Below are 18,178 nucleotides of genomic sequence, written 5' to 3'. Positions count from 1 at the left end.
AGCTGACACACACGGGATCACAATGCAATGGAATTTTAAAGCATATCTTTACAGAAATAAAATACTCCAAAGACCTCTTTCATCTTAAGTTCCCTCTTCTCCCATGCCTCTCACTTCCCGAATGTCTAACTCTCTCAAGAAAGTAAGGCTAAGCCTAAACAGAACAAATCCACCAGAGCTTAAAGGGATTATCTGTAAACTCAGACCCCTCACACACCTGTGCCTGACCTCCAAAATCCCACACAAGATAGACGATCAGCTTTGGCTGAAACCAATCCTCTCTCTTTATCTGTGCAGCCCTGTGTGGACTCAGAACGAGGGCAGAGAGCGGACGCGAGCCTCTCGCCGCCACTGCTCTGTTAAATAGCCCACCAAAAGCTCTGATGGAGCTTTCAGGAGCAAACTAATCCCAGGCAAATGCTCTTACAAAAATCACTTTAGAAATCTGCTGGAATCAATGTAAAGCCTCACAGGGACAGAGAGCACATGCCAGCCTTTAGGCGATGTGTCATAGTCCCCTGTTGGTGATACACTATGCAATGAAAGCTCTCATAAATACTGGAGTATTTCATTCGAGCTGGGTAATGGTAATGGAAATGAAAAGCAGCGGAATGGCCATTTACATCTGGTGAGCACCATGATTGAACAATTCACTGAGATGCAATGTTGTTACACATATGAAACATTGATGAGCTGCTTGGTAAGAGCATTTGTCAACATAATGAGAACATATTGGAAAGACATTCAGCTCCCATGGCATCGTGATTTATTATGAGTATACACCGGATCCTCTCCCAGTGTGCATTGCAAATGTTGATTAACTCTGAATATATCAAAATGTATTGTGACCTAAATCTGATTTAGTATTTAGTATCAAGTGCTATTGGTTCAGAGCTCATGTTTAACTCATCTGCATTTCAACACAGAGCTAATTATATTCATAATTATATGCATTATATTTCTTTGAGAAGCCATTTAAAAAAAAAAAAGAAAAAAAAAGAAAAAGGATTTTCCAAATTATCATAAGAACATTTGGATTTAATTTAGGAGAGATTATACTGTTGGTCTGTCTTGTTATATGTTATGTTTTTTATTATTATGCTTTTTCAGTAGCACTTAAAACTGAATGCAGTATGATTATGATAATCAATAATGATATAATACTTAATAGGTAATCAATATTGTGCAATTATGGTTTTAAGGTCATTGTCCTTTGTTGATGTTTTTTGACAGTTATGGTTCATTACAATCCTCACCATCATCTTTTTAGATTCCTATTGAATATTGTATGTTTTAAATCACAGTTGTTAGATAACATTCAGAAGGATTACATCACATGACTATGATATGTCTTAGCCTTATCATCAAAATTTAGAACAGAAATAACATTAATCTGAAAATCTGATACTATTTATAATATGCTGTAATGTAATTTGTTGCCTCCTCTACTGCCTTTCGTGGACGTTGCCTTGTCGGTGAACGTAATATCATTAATCTGCCCTGAAGCTCACTTCACCCTCTGGTTTGGAGCTGGGATCAGAGGTGATCTGCGCACTGAGATACGAATCAAGCAAAGCAACATCTCAGCGCATAACATCACCCCAGTTTCCTCATTTGGCCCTCAGTGAAACAAAGGTTGCAGACAAAGCCGAGTCAGGTCAATCGTTATGGCTCTATAGGGAAATTTAGTTTGCCAACTATGGATATCACCTATTGTTAGGAGACCTAGATTGAACTCCCAGGTCAATTACATGCAGAACAAAGGCATATTTATTGGATCCACCTTTGAACATAGTTGTTTATTATAATAATGTCATCCATTCTGTTAGTTTTGGTCTGGAACATTTACAAGTCTATTTTCTGTAATTCTGCTGCTGTCTTAACATTTAAAGTTGATTTGCTTTTACAATACTTTCACTCTACATACATGTATTTATACCCTGCTGTATATATATAATATATTCCCTGCATGACTGCACATTCATTATTGATTGATTGCCTGCAAAAGGTTGTTGACTATTGTATTTGTGATATCATTAGTGCTCAGCTCACTTACAAATCTACACATGCACGTGCACACACGCACACACACGTGCACAGCCTGTTCATATGCTTCTATGCACTATATTAATCTCCATACATTTCACAGAACCTACCAAAATAAATATATCCTACTTACCTTGTGTCAAGCAGAGTGCCCAAACCAAGATAAATCCAAGCCCATACACCAGCCAGGTATGTAAAGTCATGGATGCAGCACAGTAGTGATGGTCAGTGGTCAGTGCTGGAGGAGAGAGAGCCAAAGAGTTCCTCTACTCTCCTCTAATAGTCCACCAAAACAGACAGAGGGAGAAATCTAGCAGAGATCCCACTTTCCAAAGCCTGAGCAACCCGACTGTGTCTCTCCACCCCAGCCCCAGCGAAGCTCACGCAGTGTGTGAGTGAACTGCCAGTGAGAGTCCAGTGAGAGAGGGAGCCAACCATCCAGACAGTCAGTCAGCTCAGCAGCCAGTCAGGCAAAGAGGCGAGGAGGGGGAAGACAAACGAGCGAAGGAGCTAAATAAATGAATGTCTTCCTCAGCGGTCTCCTCACGTCCTGAGAAGGAGAAGCTGGTAACACTAGGGGTTTGATCACAGAGAAGAAGAAAAAAAAGATCTCTCATTTCACCTCCTGAAGAAAAAAAAATGGAAAGAACCACCTTGTCTCATTACAGAGATAAAAACAAACAGTGTAGCAGAGTGTGGTCCTTTTCCAGTTGGGGCAAACACATCAATCAGGATTAACTCCTGATTGATAATCCATTGTGTCTATTAATAGCCCTATCACAATGTGTTAAAAGCCCAGGCATTAAATGGGATGGCACACCAGGGGGCCAGGTTAGTGTGTATGTGAGTTTGTGCATGTGTGTGTCCCAGAGAGGGAGCACTGCCAAAGGACACACAAACACACAAACACTCGTACACACTTCCCCAATAGGGCAGGTTATCTGTGCTCGGTGTATCACTGCGCTCGCACACTGGGGAGAAAATTCTATCTAATCAAGAATTAAAGAGTAAATCCTTTCTTAGAGACTGTAATGCCAGAGGATAAGGCAGGCTTTGCAGTAAGCCCTCATTCCCTCCCCACCCAAAACAACATATGGTCCGGCCTGATAGATGGCTGCCAATGATCACTGTCATTCATATTAAGACATATTTACAGGGGCAAGTGCAGATTTTTCCACATATGTTTTGATTACGGTGGAATGCAGATAAGCTTTTGATTCATTAGCGCTCATTTACAAAACAAGCAATGCCTTCTTGAACCGTGGCCCGTAGTTCATCTTTTTATGTTCCTGCACGCACATACATGTGCCTCTTTTTATTTGTAAGTGTGTGCAGCTGTGTGTGAGCTGCCTCTCCTCTCTGTGCTTTTTATTCATGAGTCATTGCTTGTGTGTGAGTGTGTGCGATAGAAAAACAGGGCGAGAGAAAAGAAATGCCAGCTGTGTGTACTATCTGTGTGAAGCATATGGTAGGTAGGGTAGGGTCATGTGGACAGTTGTGTGTGTGTGTGCATGAGGGAGTTGGAGAGGAAAAGATGCAGTTTAAGCTTTGCTTTAATCAATATTCCTGTGTGTGTGTGTGTGTGTGTGTGCACTGTAATTTTAAAGGCGTAGTTTGACAGTTTGGGAAATAGACGTATTTGTTTTCTTGCCACTCTCATGTCTGTCCATTAAATATGAAGCAGAAGATGGTGGAGAATGGAGCTTGGATGGAAAGAAACAGCTAGCCCGGCTCCGTCCAGTGGTAACAAAATTCAACTACCAGCACCTTTAAAGCTTACTAATTAACACGTTCATCTCAGGTCATGTCTCAGCATCTAGAGAATCCCATTTGGCATGGACAGGGGTGATGCATCTGTAATGCCAAATTGTCATATTGCATCAACACGACGGAAATGAGTGGTGTGAAGCATGAAAGAGCGGTCCTCGTAACAGCCCCAGTGCTGATGTGCACATGCAATTTTTGCCTCGACCTTTTCCGTCTTTCCACATCTTACAGCCCTTATTCATTTATATTCTGCTGAGCGGCTTGAGCCTTGAAGTGATAAAGCCATGAAAGAGAGAGTGAGAGAAGGATGGTTTTGAAGGGGGGAAGAGGAGGTCCGGCAGTACTACAATGATGAAAGTGAGTCCTCCCCAAGCTGCTCCTGACTTATCTTATGACACACAATAGCTGCTTTAAATACCCTTGAAGTCCCCTGCGGTGGCTAGTTTGGAGTGACAGTGACAAGAATAGGGATGCCTACATGGCTTTAAATTCTTGATGAAATTGCAATTAAGACACCAGAAGAAGAAGCGAGCCCCAGGCCGTGCAAGCAACGACCAAAAAGAAAAACAACAAGGATGTGAGAAGGAAATACATGAAAAGTTAATTCTGCTCTGTGGGCTTTAATTCTGGGCATCTGTCACTGCATATAACCCTCCCCTGAAAGTGTAGAGGAGATGAAACTGAAAATGGCCATTAAGTCTCGTGTATTAACCACAGCCCAGCGGGTTCTCTGTACTGTTAATGAGCAGTAATCCAGCAGTGTTTGACCACAATACTCCACAACATGGAAAGACCTTCTACAGGCTATGTGCAGCTACATCAAAACAAAAGTCTCGAAACACGTAGAGCAATGAGGTTTGAGACTTTGATAGCCCACCAGTTTGGCTGGTTGGCTGGAGAAATCCTCAGGGGTCTCGTTTGCTTCCCTCAAGGGACAGTTTTTGTGCTTTTGTCGCATGCCCCATGATTATCGCCTTAATGCCAGCACTTGCTGCAAGATTAACTGCTGGAGCCTTGAAGGGAAACTGCCTTTTAGCACCCAGAATATCAAGTAATTGAAAGTTTGACCGAATGTATGTGCCTCTGCAGTTTTACATTGAAGGCAGCGCAAAGCCGGATTCTCCTTATACAGCAAAGGAGAAGTCTCAGCAAAAGGCTTAGCATCAGTTGTGGAAATGTAAGCACTTCAGAATTTTGCTTTATTGCCATTTGAATTATGGCTCCCATCATTTTTATATCAGTTACGTATATTCAGGTTTCAGTGTGTGGATTTACTGCATTAATTCACAAAATAGTCTACACTCTTCACATTTGAGGAAAGAGTAGCTGATATTTATTTAAAATAAAACTACATATACTGTATTTTAAATACAGCACAATATATTTTCTTGCTTTGCATGAATTAAAAATTCAAATTGTAGATGCTTCCTTGCATGTGTATAATCAATATAGGAACACAGATTATTCCAGATACGCTTTATATATTCATGCATATGATGATCTATTTATATATTTAAAAAATTATAATATTAGTCTTACTGATACCTCCTGTCTTTTTAACAGATTGCAATCCAGCCAGACACACCATTTACTGACCTGATAAGCTACAGTACCATGATGTACCATGGGTGAGTGGAGGGTCCAAAGTAACTACCGGGTTAACATAATTATAGGTCTTCTCAAGCATGTAAGCGCTTGCTCCTCTCAGCGTCTTATCACCCCATGGCATCTTAAGAGGCACGGTCCAATCAGTGGCCGGGTATTTTGTGCATGGCTGCTCTGTCTCTGTGCCCAGGAGCCTGTGGGCAAAGCCTGGGGCCTTTACCATCTGCTGCTGCCACTAAGGGTGGCACTACCTCATTCACAGTGCCATGTCAGCCCAGAGAACCCAAGACCAGGCTGTGACCCTCTCTTCAACTGCCCCAGGACCTACTGTCTTCCTCACCAGGTTACCCATGGCTGCATGATGCACACTGGTTGTAGATCCAGAGGCAAACTCTGCAGGATTTATTGTTAAGAACTAATTACAAGGTTTTGTTCACAACGTCGCTGATTGACAAAATGTTTGAGGATTTGTTTCTCATGTTTTATGAATCAATACACAGATCTTAGTTTAGACTATGGATGGTGATTTACCTCTTGGTGTACTCTTATAGAACTAAAACCAGCAGTTTTCACTGTTTCAGCATTCACAGTAAATCTCACATTTCACTGATATGATCATTTCATGGGATGCAACTCCAAAGCTGCTATTTCCTCTCACATGGCCATTACAAACTTTTTGAGGAGCTGTTATCAGATTTCTGATATTAATTCGCTTGTTGGATGTACAGTGTCTGGCATGGAAAATCAAACCAGAATTTGAAGGCGTGCTGGAGGGACAAGCCTGCCTGATATGCTGCAGCACTTCATTCGCAATACTAATTGGATGTTTGGACTATTTTTAAAAAGGTCCACTGAACCCAAGTCCAGCCTTTTAGAGAGCTGGTTGATAAATAATTAAATCGACACAGATAGGATGGAAGAATATTTAACTGCTACCCCCATTTAAAGGCTTAGCTTTACAAACCATCAGCTCAATAATCTCTTAATTTAAACATTCACTTCAATCTCCAAGGCTTAGAGGAAGCATCTGCAACACACACCCCCACACACACACTGCGGGAGAATATCTTTATAAAAATCCAACCTGAGACGTCCTGACATCTGTTTCCCTAATGACTTTCATTTAGTGCCCATTTAGTCTCTGACTTCCTGGTGAACCAGCGTGTTTGTGCACTAACTTAAACCATGTTGTCACTGACGCAACTTACGCCGCAGATTTTTTAAAGGTCACACACTCTGATGTAAGTTCCCTATAGCTCAGGATGCATCTTAGCTTGGCCTACATAAATCCATTTATATTTGTCATTTGTAGATCTTATGGTTATACTTTGTGAAATCAAAAGGGGATTTGTAAGAGGTGGGGGTGTTATTTAGCCACGCTCCCAACAGGAAAATCAAAACATGCTACTCTATTTTCCTTTCACATGCAGTCTGTGATACACATCGACAGAAACATTAAAAGCTCTGTCGCATGAATAATAAGCAACATCAGAAAATAAATTGCCTGAACTGCATCATGGGGAGATGAGGATTCAGGAGCGTGGTTTCAACATGAGGGCTTGACATACAGTAGTGGGTAAACTGAGAGCTAAGACACTGCCAGGAGCTTTGGAGGCTGACCTGATAGCACACTGATGCCAACACCCTGTTTATTTGGACGCCAAGTCGAAACCACAACCTTCTCATCCCTGCCAGCTTCATATCTTAATCCCCTCAGGCCTTATCACTTAAATCACCTTTAAGAACAAAAGCTGATCCTATAGGTGGCTTGCTGCACCTATTGCCTGCGTGTAAAACCCCTGCATCCCTCTCAGCTCCCTGAACAGATTTGGCTCCAGGCCACCGCAGCCAGGCTCTGTGAGGGAATATGAATGGCATTAGCTCCAGGCTGTTGCCATGGTGTTGACTTATTTACTGAACATCAGCCCACTGACTTCAAACAGCGCTGCACATGTTTTGGCTGCCATATTAGTGTCAGTGTTATCATCCAAAGGACACATTTCCACTGGGTGGTTCAAAAAATTAAACTGTGGCTGGTTAGAAACAACTGGAAGTTGTGACCAAATGCGAAAAGTTCTGTTCTTTTATTCATTGATTTTTATTAAATGATACACCTAATAAAATAAGTGTGATCCCATGAGCTCAAAACACAAAAGATGTTAATTTATAAATATGAAGCGAAACCTGTTTAAAATCTTTTCCCAGTATTGGCTACTAATGAATAATATACTCTCAGATGTTGCAGCTGTTTTCTTAAGCAGTAGCTGCCCTCACATTTCAATGACACCACATGTAGGATACGTCACTGGCATTTACATTTACCCAATAATCAATGTGCAGAAGAAGTAAAAGCACAGCTTACTGGAGACTTTCTGGGACAAAATTACTTGTCCCTAAACAGTTTTAGGCTGCATCTAGATGAGTTCAAGTACAAAAACTCATATTGGATCTCATATTTGATCTCCTTACAGATTCAACTGGTTGTGTAAGACTAATTTTAAATCAAGGCTGTGAGGATGTTCCGTATAAGCTTTTGAAGGGCAATATGTTTGAATGGACAGAAAGCTCTGTTTTGTTATGTCATCAGTAACAGCGTGATATTATTTGACAAGGAATGACACTATACGGCTTTGTGTTTGATACTAACACCGTTTTAAACAGCTAGTTATGAGAGTTTAGTGCATGTGTAATAAATATGGCATTTGAAGACAGATTCAGTGCATGGTGCCTGCTGAAACCTAGAGATTCTGTCTCCGAGCTTATATTTGTGCAGTGGACTAAAAACTATTCTTTTGGGGGGAGAAATCTTGTAGCATATTTCAGGATTCCAGTAGCATAAGTGTGACAGTTGTTGCATGGATGGGTAGGTTTTGCCTGCCGAAGTGTCCTATGCACTCACTTCATGAAAAGTTATGCAACACATGGAAAGTGGAGTTATATATAGTTATTCCAATATAGTCACTGAAATAAAGGCATATAAGGATGATGCTTTACTTTTCTCATTTGTACATGGCTTAAGAATTTGATTATCACTTCATGGGTTTCCAGAAGCTTAGATAGACAGATTGGAAACTGAAAACTGAAAAATTATTCCTGCAAAGTGTGTCACGCTGGAACTGCAAATGTTCTTTGACTCACATCTCCTTTTAGATGCTTCAGCACAGAAACTCCATTCAAACTTTAAAATGTTCAGCTCAAATAGGACGCCATCGGACGTATTTAGTTTTTTGATATATTTAATTCCACATTTAAAAAAAAAAGAATGAATGGATGGAATGTTTAAAATCTCAAGTTTTCCACAACTTCTCATGCATTTTCAACCTGAAACCTGAAACCTGAAACTCCATTCAAAAGTCAACATGTTCAGAAACATTTCTACATTTTTGCTTGTCCTTAACCTTTAAATTCCATTCATGTTTTTTACACAGTGACAGTTCAGGTCTCATGAACGTTTCTGGACCTTTTCAGACTTTTACATTAGTGTGTATGTGGTGGAATGATCACTGCTATAGTGGGGGGAAGCGGTCTGAAAAATTTCTGTTTAACTCGTCCTCACAGCCACAAATTTCGCTCTAGACACATCTTTTTTTTTTTCCCAGATCGTAGGCAAATTTGTCATGTTTCACACAATGTGACTACCAAAGCACAGCGGCTCACAGAATTTGAATTACGAGCTTCAAAGTGTTAGGAGTACAATGCGACTGCCCCATTGGCTCCAGTGTTAACTGACACCAGAAAATACAGAGTACAACAAGAAGCAGATCATTTTTCAAATCACTGCACTGCCACGTTTTTCACACCACAGACAAATATTTTATATTACTCTCAGAAAATATGAAGTTTTAGGTAATAGGAGTTAATATTCTCTGACAGACAAACCAGAGAATAGAGGCGTGTCTCACTGTAATCCCTATTTCCACCAGGTGTAACTACTGTGGACCATTAACTCCAGCTCAGCACACAGAGCTGATTCAGATCAGCTGATTAGACTTGCACACACTCATAAGCACTCAGCTACACAGAAAAGGACACGCACACACACACAAGCGCACAAACGTACAAGCAACCTGGGACCAGCATACCTACAGCCCAGAGCACCAGTCATCCATTAATCCTTGCAGTTCAGCTCCAGGCGTTCCAGAAATGCAGTTTAGCTGTGAGGGAAGTTACTAAGACAGAAACCTTCAAACCCAGTCTTATTCAGGGTCTTTCTACACATTCTTACTTTCCTGTAAAAACTACATTCAAACTTTAAAGAGGCCAATCATAAAGCAATGCAGAAATAACACTGGTCTCTATGTGCAGCCGGCTGTGAGTGCTTGATATCTGCCCTTGTGTGCACTGATATAAATTTCCTCCATTGGAATTAATAAAATACATCTTGTCCTGTCTTTTCTTAAAAACCTAAATTTGTGTTACAATGGAACATAAATATTTAATACTAAGATAGCATATATTGTTAAGCTCAACTGACAGCATATACATTTTATACTTAATGCACACAATGAGAGAAGTTATCAATAAGTTTAAACAACTCAAAATACATTGTTGAATGCACTAAAGATAAGATAAGACAGATTAGTTCATTGTTAGAAAATATCCAAGTAGTTAAGCAGACTTGATAGATAAGACAAATGATCCTTTTTATATTATTTGCTTGACTTAGGAACAATATTTCAAAGAGTTCAGTTTGATAAAGGTTTGAATTTATGTCCACTGAGCAGGCGAAAAAAAGCATCAACTGTGATTAAATCAGTGCTGGACCACGTGGCTGTGTGACATCTCAGAATCTGAGACGTGGCTGTGGGAATTAGGGAGTAATTAAGTCTCATTTAGCTATGAGACACCTGTGGCCGCTTTTCAAAAGTACCTGTGGAAATGTGGAAATGCTATACAACAGGTATACGGGATACTGCGTACAACAGGTGAAAAGCCAGCCACACAAAAGATTGAACTGAATATAATCAAAACATTTCTCTCTGATTCTTTTTGTGCCATTCTTGAAAAAAAAAAATGTAAATGATGTATTGTTACAACAGGAACTAAGTTGTAAGGAGTTCAAGAAGAGACATTTAACATACAATGTAGTACCACTCCGTAGCAGGAGGAGGTGGTGTTGAGCTCTAAGCGTCTTACAAGCGGTCACAAAAAGACGGAAGCAGAAGAAGAACCAGCAGCAGCGCACACGTGTTTTCCAACATGTCTGCCAACCGTGTTGTTGTGTGTGAGATGTCATGAGCTGTTTTCTTTCATAATCTGCACAGTAAAGTTACCGACCGGAGGTTTAAAAAAGGCGTGAAAGCTTCAGGATGGCCCAGAGAAAGAAGAAAATGACGAAGAAGAAGAGACACACGCCCAGCAGAGAGCCGGAGGCTGACTCTGACAGCGGAGACTTTGAACTGGCTGCTGAGATTAAGGACGATGACTCTGTAAGGAAACAACACTTTAATACAACTTCTTCAGCAGCTGCTTTTCTCTGGTTATCACCTTTGATATATGGATACGTAATATATCGATCTAACGAGAGTGCAGGTTGTATCAGCTGTGCTACAGGACCAGTCTTTCATTAGGAGCTGTACAGTCGGGGGTATAGCTCAGTGGTAGAGCATTTGACTGCAGATCAAGAGGTCTCCGGTTCAAATCCGGATGCCCCCTGTTTACTCTTTAACAAACTTCACATGCCACACAGACACTATAATGCAATATTAGCCACTCTGCTCCAACGCTGAAACTAGTCCAAGTACTAGTTAACTACCATGTGTCACAAAAACATCAAACCCTCATGTTAGAGAAGTTAGAAACAGCAATGATTTGATATTTTTGTTCATTAAATAATCATATTGTTATTTTCACTTCAAAATAGTTGCCAATTCATTTTCTGTCAGCTCTACTGTTTTACTGTTTAGCATACGAGAAAGCATGTAAGCTAGTTCATGGCTGTGTTGTATATATCTATTATGTGTGTAATGTTTTACAAATAGTATAATAGGCATTGTTGTCTTATTTTTACTTTATATGTACACTTACAGTGTCCACTTCATAAGCGACAACTGTGCAGTCCAATGTTCATATTATGTTGATACTATTGTAGATGTGTTAATTAAATTATATGATTTCACCTTGTGGTCATAGTGAGTGGTACTGGACTGCATTATACAGGGGTGTATACATCCCAACCTACATTTCAAATATCCTCTGTAAGAAATTTGGAGTTGAAACTTGGAGTTGAAAGTAGCTGAATAACTTAGAGTTTTTAGACAGTTTGTTTGACAAAACAAATAAAGTGGGTAATTGGCAAATTGATAATAAAATAATAAGATTAAAGATAATTAAGATAATCTTTAAAGCATATAAACAAAACAAAATCACATTCTTGGAAATGTGTGTTTACCATTTTCTATACTCATTTACTGAGCAGGGTTATCCACTGTGTCTTATAGGAGGCGTTGGCTACATCACCTGAAACCTCAGCTCTCCTCAGCTAACATCATAATAATGAATAATAAAACAGAAATAAAACCTTCAGGGAACAAGAGCAGAGGCGCTGTTTTGTCTTAGTGTCACTGTTGTTTAAGCCGTCATCTCCGAATAAATTAATCATGAGACCAGATGCATCAAGATCAGGGTAGCTTACCACCTTGGCTGAACAGTTGTTTCAGAGAAAGTGCATGTACCCCCCTGAGTAATTCTAGAAATCTTTCACACTGCATAACATTTTCATTAAACAAATAATTCAACCCCCTTACTTATGTCAACTAATGTCGAGATTAAGATTCTGAATCAATGTCTTTTAAGGCGTCATGTGGTACCTCTGTCATGTTGTTAACATGCTGTGGTTGTTTTTTCTCATTGGTCTCACAGCCAGGGAGGAAACTGCCGCGGTTCCCCGCCTCATTGGAGTGTGTTTCAGATGTGGAGCCTGACACCAGAGAGCTGGTCAGAGCCCAAAACAAGAAGAAAAAGAAGTCCGGAGGCTTTCAGTCCATGGGTAAGAGGCAGAGAAGAGAGTCCAGATATGACTGCGTATCCACTAGTTACTCACCGCGTATAAATCTACCTGTAAAAAATGTCTGATCTACTCTTTCTCCAGAAGCAACATTGTTTGACTACATTATACTGTATATGATTTCAGGCCTCAGTTATCCTGTATACAAAGGGGTCATGAAGAAGGGTTACAAAGTCCCAACTCCGATCCAAAGAAAGGTAAGTCACTGCCATCATCAAACATTTTCAATGCTAAACGGACAATGTTTCATACCCAGTCCTTCTCTCCCCCTACTTCAGACTATCCCAGTGATTTTGGATGGCAAGGATATAGTAGCCATGGCCAGGACTGGCAGTGGTAAGACAGCTGCCTTCCTGGTTCCTATGTTTGAGAAGCTGAAGGCCCCTCAAGCCCAAACAGGAGCCAGGGCCCTCATCCTGACCCCCACCAGAGAGTTGGCCCTGCAGACCATGAAGTTCACAAAAGAGGTCAGACTGCGCAGACTGATGAGTGCTTTCATTCAGGAGCTCAAGGTGGCTGATTGAGTTCACAGTTTAATTAATGGGCTTCGTCTTTGTTGTGGTGTCATAGTTGGGGAAATTCACTGGCCTCAAGACTGCCTTGATTCTTGGTGGAGACAGGTACGTGACTCCTCCGCTAGTTCACCGTTTCTGTTGTACAGCTGTCCTTTAAATCTGGGATGGATGGACAGTAAACTCCTCCGCTCTTTTCCAGAATGGATGATCAGTTTGCCGCTCTTCATGAAAACCCCGACATGTGAGTGTTTTGTTTTAGTGCTGGCTCTCCATGTTGTTTGTCCCATATCCACGTACTGTATCTTGAAATCCCGATCTCTCGTCCTGCCCCCTCCAGAATCATCGGTACCCCTGGTCGTCTCATGCACGTTATCATGGATATGAACCTGAAGCTGCAGAGTGTGGAGTACGTGGTGTTCGACGAGGCTGACAGGTGAGAGATGGAACAAATGCATTCGCATTTTGTCGTCCTTTCATAACGCAGCCCGGATTCACTTGCATGTTTGTGTTAATGTATCCGTGCTTCTCCTCCACTCAGGCTGTTTGAAATGGGTTTTGCCGATCAGCTTCAGGAGATCATCCAGAGGCTTCCAGACACCAGGCAGACTCTGCTGTTCTCTGCCACTCTGCCCAAACTGCTGGTGGAGTTTGCCAGAGCGGGTGAGATGAACTTCACATTTTTTTTTAAATCCAATGTGATTGAAGAGGTTGTGTGAATCAGTTTTGCTCTACATCTCGGGGGGGTTAAGGCCCAGGCTAACTGAATTAACCTTCTCCCAGGCCTGACAGAGCCAGTGCTGATTCGTTTGGATGTGGATTCTAAACTCAGTGACCAGATTAAGGTAAAGACGGGACTTGACTTATTCAATGTGGCTAATAAAAAAAAAGAAAAAAAAAAAAAAAGAAATGGTTTGTATGTTTAGTGCATGTATTTGTTGACATATTTCAAAACAGCTGATGTGGCAGTGGACTGAGTCTTTAGACTGAAGTGATGCCCCCAGGTGTGATAGTGGGACAATCTAAAGCTCAAAACTAAATCCACACTTTGTTTCTGTTTGTCCAACTTTTTTCATGATGTTTCAACGTCTCCTGTCTTCCACCAGCTGTCGTTTTTCCATCTGCGCATGGACAACAAGCCGGCAATGCTGCTTCATCTCCTGAGGAACGTAGTGAAGCCTCAGGAGCAGACGGTTGTCTTCGCAGCCACCAAACATCATGTAGAGTACCTCAAGGAGGTGAGATCCAAACAGGAGCATAACTCGGTTGCATCTCTCTTTGTGTGTATTTGTGCTCGGTCAACCCTCACACAAAGTCAATGAATCCACCTCTTTTGTTGTGGCCTGCAGCTGCTTTCCTCAGAAGGTCTGGAGTGTGCCTACATCTACAGCGCCCTCGATCAGACTGCCAGAAAGATCAACATAGGGAAGTTTGTGCATCGGAAAGCCATGGTGCTCATTGTGACCGATGTTGCTGCTCGTGGTATAGACATCCCCATGCTGGACAATGTCATCAACTACAACTTCCCTCCTAAGGCCAAGCTCTTCTTGCACAGAGTCGGTGAGGGGCTTATACACAGAATTCATCTCCCGATTTGTCTTTGGTTTAAGACGTGATTGGGCTGATATGATACATTATAATTATTCACCTGTCTTTTCCCACCAGGCCGCGTGGGACGCGCCGGTCGCAGCGGCACAGCCTACAGTATGGTTTGTCCAGATGAGATGCCTTTTGTCTACGACCTTCACCTCTTCCTCGGAAGGCCTGTTCAGTTCGCCACGCCTGAACACACACAAGGTAGGCTTTGCAGAATGGCTACCAGGTATTGAACTGAGGAGTCAACTCTCGGATTGACGTACCACACATCTGAGGCTGCAAGGAGAATTATAAAAGTTAATTTATCACTGCTCTGTCTGTTACTATCTGCCGTCCAAACCCGCCCTCTCTGCCAGATTCAGATGGCATGTTCGGTCGGGTCCCTCAGAGCATCCTGGATGACGAAGGCTCCCATCTCATCACGGCTCACGAAAACTCGCTGGACCTGCAAAACCTGCATCGTGTCTCGGAGAACGCCTACAAGCAGTACCTCAAGTCCCGACCGAATCCCTCGCCAGAGTCCATCAGACGGGTGAAAATCACAGATCTGTCCAACATGGCTGTCCATCCATTACTAGGTCAGTTTGGAAGAGGATGGACACTGAAGAGATCGATGGTGATGATGATGCACAGACAGAAGCTGGTAACAGCATTTAATTGTTGTTGTTTCAGGGTCAGGTTTGGAGAAAAACGAACTGGAGCGCCTTCAAATAGTTGATGCCATCAAGGGCTACAAATCCAAATCGGTGAGTTACAGTAGGTAGTAACAATGATAACTCCGGTGCTGCAAGTTCCTGCTAGCCTGTGATAAAACCTAAAAACGATTTCTTTTTCATATTCTTCTAGACTATCTTTGAAATCAACTCCAACAGTAAGACGTCAGCCAGCGAGGTGATGCGGGCCAAACGCTCCAAGGACACACGGCTGGTGGACAAGTTCAGCAAAAAGAGAGAGGACCTGGCCGCAGACAGCCGCCTGCATCAGCCCGTCAACCCCACCCCTGCTGACGAGGATTTCACACACAACACAGGCAAGGAGGAGGACGCTCTGAAGGTGAGAGACTCTACTGCAGCATCAGTGTGTTTTTTTTTTTTTTCTTTTCTTGATTTTTGTGAGATCTGCATGTGGAGCGAGCGTGCGCCACAGGTTTTTACCACAGGTGATCAACAACTAGTGCATTGGTTGGAAGAAATGTCATTTTCTACTGACAAGGAAGGAATCATGCAGATATAATCCATTCTGTGTCAAAGACTTCAGGGCTGCAACTAAAGATGATTTTTTTTATTATCATCTAATCTGAAGATTATTTACACGACCAATCTTTTTGTTTTTAAAATACCAGAAAAAAAATAAAAATCCCAAGTTTTCATAATTACAGTTTCCCAAAAGATGTCTTCAAATGTCTTGCTTTGTCCAAGCTCATGTCCAGCACCCAATATTCCATTTATTAACTCATAAGGTAAAGAACAGCAGCAAATCTTTACAAATGAGACAAATGAGTGAACCTCTGTTGAAGATTGATTATTTTCTGTTGACTAATCAATTGAACTGTAAAAGGTTTGCACTGACTTGATGTTATATAAAAACTTTAATATGACGGAGAAGCAATTCTGTTATATGTTGATTATTAAAAATCCTCATTTTCCCAATCCACAGAAGACGACTGATTAATAAAGTGTAATTTGTCGTGTTTCCACCAGGGGGTGTTCTCTGCTGTGGTAGGTGGAAAGAGAGGGTGGAAGATGGAAAATGGGGAAGAACGACCAAAGAACAAGAAAAGCAGACAGATGGGTAAAGATGAGGAGTATTATATCCCCTACAGACCCAAAGACTTCAACTCTGAGAGAGGGTGAGGAATGAAACAAAGCAAATTAAAAAATAAAAAAAAAATGTGTAAAGTTTCTGTGTTCTAACCCACAACTCTTGTTCTGTGTGGTGCTAGGTTAAGTCTCAGCGGAGAGGGCAGCGCTTTTGAACAGCAGGCCTCCTCTGCTGTCCTGGACCTCATGGGAGATGAAGGAGACAAGTTGAACCAGCACAAAAAAATGATGAGATGGTGAAAAATTTCACTTCACTCACCTGCTCTAAATCTGTCTCTCTCCTCCTCTTGATTGACCTTGTAAGCCTCCGATTTGGCCTTTTCATACCATAATTTAGTTTCCCGCTATCATTTGTAGGGACCGAAAGAGGAAGCGCTTTGTGAGAGACACAGGAAAGGAAGACCAGAGGAAGAAGCTTAAAACGGATGGTGGCCAGCTCATCAGTCACAAGAAGAACAAGAAGAACTTGTATCCTTCCAACAAAACGTCTCCGTGTGCTTATTTACTGTTACTGCTGCTATTCTCTCTCACTCTGGACAATATTTGGCTGCATTGTTGACAGTTGGTCTGACCTTAACGACCTGACAGTTACGAGGAGTGGAAGAAAAAATACAAGGTGGATGATGGAGGATCTGGCTCAGACGGAGAAACGGGAGGAGGAAGAAGAGGGGGAGGAAGAGGAGGAGGGAGGAAGCCAGGAGGAGGTAGAACAGAAGCTTCAGTCACAACTTGAACACTAATTACTGACTAACTAACTAATGATTTACAGCCGACATACTGTTTTGAGAGTTAGATGAGAATAATGATACCACACTTATGTCTGTCTGTGAAATACTGAAATGATGTTTTATCAGTTTTACATGCAGCATCAAAAATGTGTGTGTGTGTGTGTGTGTGTGTATGTGTATGTATATATATATATATATACATATATTTATATATATATATTTTTTCCCTGTATGTCAGGTCGAGGCCGTGGTCGTCGTGGTGCTAACTTCCAGAGCCCCGTGCGACAGCAGCAGACAGCCGGTGGCCACAGAGCGCGCTCAGAGCTGAAGACGCGCGAGCAAATCCTGAAGCAGCGCAAGAAAAAGCAGAAGCAGGAGTTCCTGCAGAGCGGAGGCATGAGGAAGCTACGTGCCAAGAAAAAACAGTGGCTGGATGACGTTAAGAAGTCAGGGTTTGGACGGGGCGGACAAAAGAAGGGCAAGATGAAGAAGAGGCTGTGAGGAGGACGCAGAGGGATGACTCTGTGAGAGACTGGAGGTCGTGGACACCACGAGGGACTGAATGATGAATGCAGGTTTTGTCCGAATCCACCTTGAGTTTCATGCCGACTTGTATGATTGAGAATTGCAGGAGGACAAGAGTTGAGGAGAGCATTTCTAAAGACGCACCTCATCTTTTCCCTTCATCACTTACTGAACTCTACATTTGTCACAAAGTGAGTAAAGAATGATCCAATGAACTGGATTTTCTTTTTTTTAAGTGTGTTTGGCAGATAAATCTGCTGAAATGAGTTTGAATACCGAAATATGTCTATACACATAACCAATGGCAAAATACAAATGTGAATAAGGCAATATTCTGTGTCATGTCTTCATTTGCACTTTATTACATGTTGATCCAGCAGACGTGATAATACAGCTCAGTTTAACGGGGTTATATTATCAGAGGAACTGTGGTCTCTTTGTTCTGGTGTGCAGTCAGTGTAACCACAGTTTTAGAAAGCCTGCGTGATGTGACTGTCTCAGACCTTCATGTTTGTGACATGCTGTTTGTTCCTGCTGGCGTGAAGTCTGGACTGCTGCTGAATTGTTCAGTGT

At 41.7% G+C, this 18,178-nt stretch overlaps 1 protein-coding gene and 1 non-coding gene across 2 annotated transcripts; both read left to right on the top strand.

The window, feature by feature from the left end:
- Window positions 1–10,587: 10,587 nt before the first annotated feature.
- Window positions 10,588–17,935, top strand: ddx54 (DEAD (Asp-Glu-Ala-Asp) box polypeptide 54). The gene is made up of 20 exons (XM_071466438.1): window positions 10,588–10,847; window positions 12,280–12,406; window positions 12,551–12,621; window positions 12,703–12,891; window positions 12,995–13,044; window positions 13,139–13,180; window positions 13,277–13,372; window positions 13,478–13,599; window positions 13,720–13,781; window positions 14,043–14,174; window positions 14,286–14,496; window positions 14,602–14,733; window positions 14,889–15,110; window positions 15,205–15,278; window positions 15,379–15,585; window positions 16,233–16,381; window positions 16,475–16,588; window positions 16,710–16,820; window positions 16,941–17,056; window positions 17,319–17,935. Exons 1-20 carry the CDS (start codon window positions 10,728–10,730, stop codon window positions 17,579–17,581), a joined length of 2,610 nt encoding a protein of 869 aa, XP_071322539.1. The 5' UTR covers window positions 10,588–10,727; the 3' UTR covers window positions 17,582–17,935.
- Window positions 11,002–11,073, top strand: trnac-gca (transfer RNA cysteine (anticodon GCA)). The gene has a single exon. It is a non-coding gene; the product is annotated as a tRNA-Cys (tRNA).
- Window positions 17,936–18,178: the final 243 nt, after the last annotated feature.

This window comes from Trachinotus anak, unplaced genomic scaffold (assembly GCF_046630095.1).
Source record: "Trachinotus anak isolate AG129_WGS33_773 ecotype Australia unplaced genomic scaffold, CSIRO_AGI_Tana_v1 ptg000028l, whole genome shotgun sequence".
In the NCBI taxonomy this organism is placed as follows: Eukaryota; Metazoa; Chordata; class Actinopteri; order Carangiformes; family Carangidae; genus Trachinotus; species Trachinotus anak.
This window is presented reverse-complemented; position numbering and strand designations above follow the sequence as displayed.